This window comes from Sceloporus occidentalis, unplaced genomic scaffold (assembly GCF_023333645.1).
Source record: "Sceloporus occidentalis isolate IW3139 unplaced genomic scaffold, rSceOcc1.0.p SCAF_20, whole genome shotgun sequence".
Lineage (NCBI taxonomy): Eukaryota > Metazoa > Chordata > Lepidosauria > Squamata > Phrynosomatidae > Sceloporus > Sceloporus occidentalis.
In genome coordinates, this window is record NW_028317000.1 from 15,273,079 (window position 1) to 15,281,861 (window position 8,783).

At 49.7% G+C, this 8,783-nt stretch overlaps 2 protein-coding genes across 4 annotated transcripts; one reads left to right on the plus strand and one right to left on the minus strand.

The window, feature by feature from the left end:
• Nucleotides 1–120: 120 nt before the first annotated feature.
• On the minus strand, nt 121–5,286 carry NIT1 (nitrilase 1). 3 transcript variants are annotated; one of them, XM_089483542.1, is made up of 7 exons: nt 5,156–5,286; nt 3,988–4,077; nt 3,027–3,284; nt 1,892–1,995; nt 1,146–1,279; nt 912–1,037; nt 121–668 (listed from the first exon to the last, which is right to left on the minus strand). In XM_089483542.1, exons 3-7 carry the CDS (start codon nt 3,260–3,262, stop codon nt 390–392), a joined length of 879 nt encoding a protein of 292 aa, XP_089339668.1. In that variant the 5' UTR covers nt 3,263–3,284; nt 3,988–4,077; nt 5,156–5,286; the 3' UTR covers nt 121–389. The 3 variants fall into 3 exon arrangements, with proteins under 3 accessions (XP_089339668.1, XP_089339665.1, XP_089339666.1); XM_089483539.1 differs by having other exon boundaries at nt 5,170–5,223; XM_089483540.1 differs by lacking the exon at nt 5,156–5,286 and adding an exon at nt 4,903–5,009.
• A 520-nt stretch (nt 5,287–5,806) lies between these two features.
• PFDN2 (prefoldin subunit 2) lies at nt 5,807–8,714 on the plus strand. Its single transcript, XM_089483543.1, has 4 exons — nt 5,807–5,946; nt 6,722–6,810; nt 7,553–7,676; nt 8,390–8,714. The coding sequence occupies exons 1-4, from the start codon at nt 5,839–5,841 to the stop codon at nt 8,567–8,569; spliced, it is 501 nt and encodes a 166-aa protein (XP_089339669.1). The 5' UTR covers nt 5,807–5,838; the 3' UTR covers nt 8,570–8,714.
• The last annotated feature ends 69 nt before the right edge of the window (nt 8,715–8,783 follow it).

Sequence of the window (8,783 nt, forward strand, 5' to 3'; positions counted from 1 at the left end):
ACATGTTAAACTGCTATTCTTTTTAGAATTTTCTAAAATGTGGAATTGTCAGTTGAAGAAGGAATGCCTGCTTTGTTACGGGAAGTATATCAGTATCTTGGATGTAAAATGACACCCATCTCTTTATCTTTGTAGTCGCATGTTTATTCTGCTCCCACTCACCCCAAAATCTGCAACAACAGATCCACCAGCAGAGAACATGACAGAAGCCAGTTTAATCTTTCAGCTACTACAAGACTTCACTTTTTTGGTAGTGTGTATGTTTCTAATCCAGGGGTGTGCGTCCTCCAGATGATGCTGGACTCCCAACTCCCATCATCCCTGGCCAAAGAATTCTGGAAGACAGTTCCATTTGCATCTGAAGATCTGGGCTCTTGTCGGGGAAGGTGTCACGGCGACGAGACGTCCTGCCGAAGAGCTACCCGGCCGTAGAGGTCACTCCGGCGGTGGCGGAAGACGGGCATCTCTTGCCGGACACGATGTAGGTAAGCCAGGTCGATTTCTGCGTAGCACAAGCCTGGCCCCTCCTGGCACTGGGCCACCACACTCCCCCAGGGGTCCACCACCATGCTGTGGCCATAGGAGGCCCGGCGGTCGTGGTGCTTGCCTGTCTGGGCTGCAGCCACTACGTAACACTGAGTCTCAATGGCCCGGGCACGCAGGAGGGGCTGCAGAGACAGAGAAGGGGCACAGACCTGATGTCCCTCCTCAGTGAACTTTGGTTCCCACAAACCCTCCCAAACCCTAAGTTCCGCTGAGCATGTAAGGAGTGCCCCACCGCAGCTAAAGGAACATGTGCAAAGTATCTTATGGGAAGGGGAGAAACTACTGTTTGTAAAACATGACTGGACACAACTGTTCTTCCCTCTGAGAAGAGAACCAAGGGCTGTGAGGATGCCCAGCTGACTTACCTCCCAGTGGGCAGACCCTGTTGGCACAGTGAAGGCGGACGGGTAGGTGAGAATCTCTGCCCCTTCCTGGACCAGAGCCAAAGACATTTCTGGGAACCGGAGGTCGTAACAGGTGGCGAGACCAACCTGAAAGCGGGCAAGAGACAGGGAGAGGTCAGCTGGCTGATGGATTGGCAACCAATCTTTCAGCTATTCCCCACGGTTGGTCTTCTATCCGAGTGTCCTTCCACCCACCTTTCCAGCCGCAGTGTCCACAGGGGCCACAATCTCTGATCCCAGGTTAGTGAAGGCACTTTCCTTCAGGGACACCCGTCCCTCCAGCTCCACGTCAAAGAGGTGGATCTTTCGATAGGCAGCTGCAAGGGTCCCTGCAGGCAGCAGAGAGGGGTCAGGCAACAAAAAGAACAGGCACATAGAGATACATCCCTTAATTGGGGATTGGGATTTCATGGAGCCTTTTTGACCATTAGCCCAGGGGTAAGGCGTCTCTGGTAATATATCTAATGTTCCTTTAACACCCTCACCACTTCTTGTGACAATGATCTTCATGAATTAATTCTTCACTGTTTTAAGGGGGTGGGGAGTAAGTACTTCACATTAGATACAGCATATAAATAGTGGTTCCCAAACTTTGGTTCTCCAGACATTTTTTTGACAACACATGGTGAAAATACCCCAAGTCAAGGATCTTGAACCCAGAATCTTCTGTAAGCCACTGAGATGTTACCTGTCTTGAATTGTACTGCCTCTTACCATTTTAAGAAGGACAGAAACAAGTTGGAATGGGTTCAGAGTAGGGCAACAAGGATCATAAGTGTATGGAAGACAAAACATATGAGGAAAGACCCTTGGGGTCTCTTCCAACTCTAGAATTGTCCCGATTCGAAGCTGTGACTCGGTTTCATTTCGAGAGCCTCTCAAGCCTGAACTGGCCAGCAGACTGAAGGGATCAGGGCCCTGGCATCTTGACATCTCCTCACCTTTGGGATCCAAGAGGAGGTGGCAGTTGTAGATCCGTTGGGTGCTCTTCCAGTCGCTGCCTCTCTCGTGGAAGCCTCCGAGGGAGAGCCAAACCCCACACTCCCTGCCAAAAAAGCACAGTTAAAGTGCATCAGGCCAGCCCTGGGATAAACAGTTCTCTAAGGCATATCTCAACAAAAGGGAGCAGCTTTCATTTTTAAAATTAATATTATGGTTCCATCCCTTTATTTATAATCCTGCCTGTCTTCTAAGGCTCCAGACCAGGGGTCGGCAACCCCTGGCCCGCGGGCCACATCCAGCCCGGCGAGGCCTTGAGACCGGCCCAAGCCTGGTCCTGCCGCCGATTGCCAAAGGCCCCACGCTGGTGGCAATCGGCAGCAGGACCGGTTCTCTCGCGTGGGGCCCTCAGCCGGTGGACAGTGCCAAGGAGCACCGCTGGAGTGAGGCTCCTTGGCCCTGCCTGTTCTCCTCCGGGCAGGGCAGGAAAAGGGCAGTGGTCCTCCTCCTACTTCCTTCCCTTCCTGCGGCTGCCAGACAGCCGCAGGCAGGGAAGAAAGGGGGTGGGGGGGGGAGGAGGAGGAGGAGGAGGAGGAGGGAGGGAGGAAGGAGGAAGAGGAGGAGGAGGATTTCCATTCCATTTCTACAGGTCTGCTTTGTTTTAACAATGATAGTGGTGATGATGATGATGATGATATCAGTCAGTTTCTGAGATATGCACTCACTCTTTCTGAAAGTGAGACAGTGTGACTTTCCAAAGTGCATTTCTGTGTATTTTCGGTGCTTTTAATGCTAAAAGGTCTGCTTTAACAATGATAGTGATGATGATGGTGATGGTGATATTGATATCAGCCAGCTTCAGAGGCCCAAATGTCCTCCATTTTGATCATGCCTAACAAACATGCATTTATATTAACTTTTTATAAAAAGCATCAAATTTTTTCGCATGTCCTCCATTTTTTTAAAAATGTGTCCTACATTTGAAAATGTCCTCTATTATTTAATTATTTATTTTTTGGCTTCGGCCCCCCCAGTTGTCTGAGGCACAGCAACCCGGCCCCCAGCTCAAAAAGGTTGCCTACCCCTGCTCCAGACCAAGTGCTGTGAGCTCTTCCTCCACGCAGCCACTGTCCCTACCTGGCTAGGCTGATGTAACGCTGTATGTGATCCCCTCCCAGGGGCTCTGCTAATCTCAGGGTCTCTTCGACGCTGCTGCCGATGAAGTCAAAGGCCTCTGGAAGGAAAACCACACAGACACCCCGATGGGTTGCCTCTCGCACAAGTTGGGAGCAACAGGCCCAGTTGTGCTCTTTGTCCGGAGTGGAAGTCACCTGGCAAACCGCAATGAGGGGCTTGGGCACTCCGGTGGCCATGGGACGGACGCTGTGGTGGGCACTAGAGACAGTGAGAGAGAGAACAAGTCAGGTGGAAATACATACAATCAAGAAGGCAAAACAAAACTTCCAAAAGTATGTCTGTATGTGTTTATTATATCACTTATCTTCTGACATGGGAACCAAAGGGGCTTGTTGTTTGATGTTGCGCCTTCAAGTCATTTCTGAGTTATGACAACCCTATTGCAGGGTTTTCCTGGCAACTGAGAAGGCCCTGTCTCCCTTGCCCTCACCAAACTTCTCAGAGGGGTGGGATACAAATAAATTTTATTATTATTATTATTATTATTCATTATAGAGCTACAAATGGACCCACTTGAGGATCACCCTTGATATGACTAGAGCTTCACATGTTTATGTGCTGAAGGACCTGGGTTCAAGTTCTTAGCAGGGTTCCCAAGGAGTGCTATGACAGGAAACTTGCTGTACAGTTGGGAGGTTTTCCAACTTCTGAATCTTTGCCCCCATTTAAACCCACTCATTTTGGGCACCCCTGCAATGTAATTTAGTTCATTCAGGGCTGAGTGAAGTTCTCTATCTTTGTGTCAGTCTTGTTCTCTCGGTGCAAATCACTTCACAGGGATATTTGTAGGATTAGAAAACAGAAGTTGGGTTGGGGCCAGAGGACACCCTATGCTCTGAAAGGGGCAAGGATATTGCCACCTCTTGCATTCGGTGCCCTGATGTTCCAAGAGGTTAGTCACCTGCGGCTGGAGGCCTGGGTTTTGAACCTTAAAAGTTGCTTCCCTGCAGCGCAAAGGATCCACGGCGGCTTCCGAACCACCGCTTGCAACCTAGAAGAAGAAAGCAGATGAATTGGTGCAAATTCTGGAACTAAATCTCTTGGTCAGCAGGCACTTTTCAATACATTTTGGGTCCATTTTTCCAATAGGAAGTAACCCACACATTGATGTCTGGGTTATCTTTGCTGGTCCCAAAACGATGGGAAAAAATTGCTCGAGATTATACGTTTTGAGGGGTATTTTGAAACATTTCCCCCAAATCCCACCTTGTCTTTCCCTCCAACACATACACAGTGTCCAGATTCCCTTTATCCTGGTGTAAAGGGTTGTTGTTTTCTGGTTTCTGTTGGCAGTCTCCCATGCAAGTACCAATCCTAGCTGACCCTCCTTAGCTTCCAGGATCAGACAAGATTTGATGCCTTCAGGTGCTATGTATGTGTATATGTATGTATAAATCTGTGTGTGTGTATTGTGTGTGTGTGTGTACACACATACATATCCACATACATACATTGTTGTTCTTATCTGACTTTGATTTGTAGTGAATGAGGGACCTCTGAGGCATACTGTCCTCCACAGCCCTGCTCCTCAGGTCTTGCAAACTCGGGGCAGCCATGGTTTCCTTAATGGAGACTCTCCATGATCCAGTCTTCCTCTATCCCTACATCCTTTGACCTTACCATACATTGTTGTTGCATGCCTTCAAGTCTTTTTCAACCTACGCAGAACCTATTGCTGAGTTTTCTGAGGCAGAGAGTCTGTGACTCACCCAAGGCCTCCCATTGCATTTCCATGGCTGAATAGGGATTTGAACCCTGGTCTCTAGAGTCCAGTGTTCAAACCATTATGCCACACTGCCTTCTTTACCATACATACATGAAATTGCATGAAGGAGAGGAAAAGATGTTGTCCTTGTCTATTCCCAGTAGCAAGGAGTTAGACAGGACAAAAGCCACCTCAGTCCTATAAATTGCACCCCTTCCTTTCTGCATCCTTCCTTAGAAAGAGATTTGCTCAGATCCTAAAATCCCACATTGTAACCCCAAAACCGAGAATAAATCAGGTTCCTTTCCCCCCATTTCCCCCATCTTAGTTCCTCCCCTCCACAAATCCTCCCCTTCTTTTTTACCCAGCAGTGTTTACATGGGCGCAGGAGCAGGAGCAGGAGCAGAAATGGCTTAGAAGTCTCCCCCAAACTCTAAAAAAGAAGTAATAATAATAAAAATATCCAAGCTCAGAAGTCCAGCCCGGAAGTCCACCTTGCCCTCAACAAAGATGGCGCCTTTGGGGGCAGCGTCGCCTATTTTATAAAGAGGGGAGCTGCCCACAAACAAAATGGTGCCTCAGGACTGCATAGATTAAGGCATAAGTTACTCGTTGAGGGAATGTAGGAACGACACACACATTTGTTAGTTTATAGGTTTATTTCTGCGAAATAGTAGCGGTTTCGGGTTGCTTGGTTTCGTAGCACACACTTTGCCCTCAACAAAGATGGCGGCGGGCGGAAAAAAAGCCGAGGCCTGAGGCGATTTTTAGGCCTCCAAAACGGACTTTAAAACGTCCTAAAGTTCAGAGAGCGCTTCGTTTCAACAGTAACAACATCAACGGGGCCGCTGTGGAGCGTTTAAAATGAGGGAAAGAGCACGTTTTTTAAACAAAGGGCGCGAAAGAATGGATAGAGAGTATGTTTTTCTTAAACAAGATGGCGGACCGGAAGTGGCTGTGTGCGGACGCGAAAGAGGCCCGGACTTCTGGTCTGAACCGGAAGTGGTGCCCAGGGCTGGTTGTTAGGCGACGGGGAGACGGAGGAAGATGGCGGAGAGCGGGAAGAGCAAGAGCGGCGGCGGAGGAGCGCCGGCGGCGGGGTCCTCGGGGGGAGCCGGGGCGGCGGTGGCAGCCAAGGCCCTGACGGCGGAGCAGGTCCGGAGCATGGCGGGAGCAGGCCGAGAGGGCCTCTGGGCTGCTGCTGCTGCTGCTGCTGCTGCTCTTTTGGAGGGGGCTCTGGCGCCTTGGAGCCCTTGCTCTGCGTTGTGTCCGCGCCACCTTTTGAGCCCTGGCTCAAGGCCGAGGCATTGCTCTGGTTCACTGTAGGTCTGGCCCAGAGAGAGCCATTGGGCAGTCCTTCCCCAAGGGGCAAGCATTCTGTCACGATGCATTCCTATGGGTCAATGTTCTGTAATGACCCTCTAGCCTCCAGTGGCTCTCTCTGGGCAAGTAGTCTATTACTGCTGTGGGGAAATACCCCTCGGTGATTCCCTATAGACAAGCCTTCCCCAATGGTTCCTTGTGGGCAAGTACTGGGATTCAAGCCTTGGCCTCCAGAGTTATGGTCCAGTACTTATAGAAACCATGAATCTAGAGTTGGAGGAGACCCCAAGAAGGGTCCTGACCCAGGCCAAGACTTTTCTTCTGCCGTGCAGGAACTCTCCATCAAAGCCCCCCTTGAGCCAGATGGCCTTCCAGCCTCAGCTGAAAGGCCTCCAAGGGAGGAGAGTCAAAGGCAGGGTCTTCCACTGTCCAGCAGCCCTTACTCTCAGGACGCTCCTCCTAAGGTTTTGGTGGGATCTCTTGTCCCGCCATTTCCATCCATTGTTCCAGGTCCCATTCTCTGGAGCAGCAGAAAACAAGCTTAGTTTGGATGTGGCTGGCGGGTGATGCTCCTTGTCAATGGCCTTTTTCTCTCTCCTCCCTTCAGGTGGTGGCTGGATTTAACCGCCTGCGCCAGGAGCAGCGAGGCCTGGCCTCCAAGGCAGCGGAGCTGGAAATGGAGCTCAATGAACACAAGTGAGCGATGGGCAAGGAAGTGTGAATGGCTGTGCCTTTCTTATTTCTGGAGAGAGATGCCTTGTGGTTTTGTTCTGTTGTTGTTGCAATCCTTTGAAGAGAGTCTAGACATGGAAAGGCTCAAGGGGTGGGGGGGGAATGGGGGAAAATTCAGGGGGGGGAAATACCCCAAATGGATTCCATTTTCTTCCTTTGAGACTAACTGAAGGAAAGAAGTTGGCAGCATGAGCTTTGATAAAGTCCTGAGAAACCAAATCTACATCTGGGGAAAGTAGGCTGAAGCCTAGGAAAGCTCCTGCTGCCAACGTCTTTCTTTCAGTGAGTCCCAAAGGGGCCGCAAGAGCTCTCTGCAGACTGATTCTATAGACTAACGTGGCTGTATCTTTGAAAGAAAGCTTTCATAGACTTAAGTCTGCTTCCTCAGGTGCATTAAGTAAACTGAAGTCTAGGAAAGCCCCTGCTGCCAATTCTTTCTTTCAGTGCGTCTCAAAGGCGCTAAAGGATCTCTGTATAGCTGATCCTACAGACTAAGAGGGCTAGATCTTTGAATTCTGTAACTTAATCCTGGCCGACTGGAGTCAGTGTTTGCCAGAGGGCCTGAGTGTCCTTGGTGGAGGTGATCCTATTGTAGGCTATGGCACCTGACCAGTCCCTCAACTTCCTTTGCAGCCAGAATGACCACCAGCCAGAAGCAGCATTTTTACAGACTAACAGAGCTGTATCTTTGAATTCTCCTCTGCAGGTTAGTTATCGAAACGCTGCGAGAGGTGGATCCGACCAGGAAGTGCTACCGGATGGTGGGAGGCGTGTTGGTGGAGCGCACCGTGAAGGAGGTCCTCCCGGCCCTCGAAGGCAATAAAGAACAGGTACCTCCGCTTCTGGCAGAAGGCACAACCCCTCAGGACAGATTGGTCCATCATTATGCTTCCAAGGGTTTTATCTGACCGGTTGGCACTTCATGAATCCTTACTGGCTAATATTGTGGCTGTCAACAAAACTTAAATTTCAAGAAGTAGAGAACAGAGATAGGAAAGGGTAAGATTCCTCTAGGCCCCTCCATGCTTGGTGGCCTATTTGTAGGTGACACAAGAGACAGGGCTTTCTCAGTGGCTTCTCCCAGAGGACAGACTAGCTTGGCCCCATCTTTGCTGTCCTTCCACTAGCCAGCAAATGTGGGTCTTCAGCTATTAAGTGACTCTTGCGTGAGGGCTCTTAGAGGGGTCTTGTAATCTTACTTCCATTATTAAATGCTTTTAAATTGCTTGAGAATTGTGTTTTAAGGCCCAGACAGATAGGCCAAAATAAAGCTGCTTCTGATCACTTTGTTTCAATGATGCATGCATCCTAAGAGGCCAGAAGCCATGCCAAAGCCACGCTTCAGTCCTAAGAATTGGAGCACAGTTTTGGCGCAGCTTATTTATTTTTAAGCTTCTGTACTGTGTAATGTTTTAGGCCTACAGTTTGTTTTTCTCTTATCCTGAATCCACCCCGAGACCCTCCTTGGTAGAAGGGCAGGGTGTAAATGGAATAATGAATCTGTGGCCCATCCTGAGTCTGTCCCCTGCCTTGTCCTTCGCAGATCAACAAAATCATAGAAACGCTGAGCCAGCAGCTGCAGACGAAAGGCCGGGAGCTCAACGAATTCCGGGAAAAGCACAACATCCGCCTGATGGGCGAGGACAACCAGAAGGCTCCGGCCAAAGAAAACGCCGAGGGGTCCGGCGCCAAAGCCACTTCTGCGGGGGTCCTGGTCTCCTAGTAGAGGCTGGAGGGCTCTTCTCTTCAAGGACTTAACACCCTCCTTGCTCTCCGCCTCAGAGGCTTAACCTTATTATTGTTATTAATTTTGGATGTCATCCATTGTAATATTTCTTTTGTTAAATAAACGTTTTGTGTGTCACTTAGTTGGGAGCCGTGTCAAGCCTGGCAACTGCACTGGCTTGTTGTTTTTCTCCTGAAGCCCAGTGGTAGAG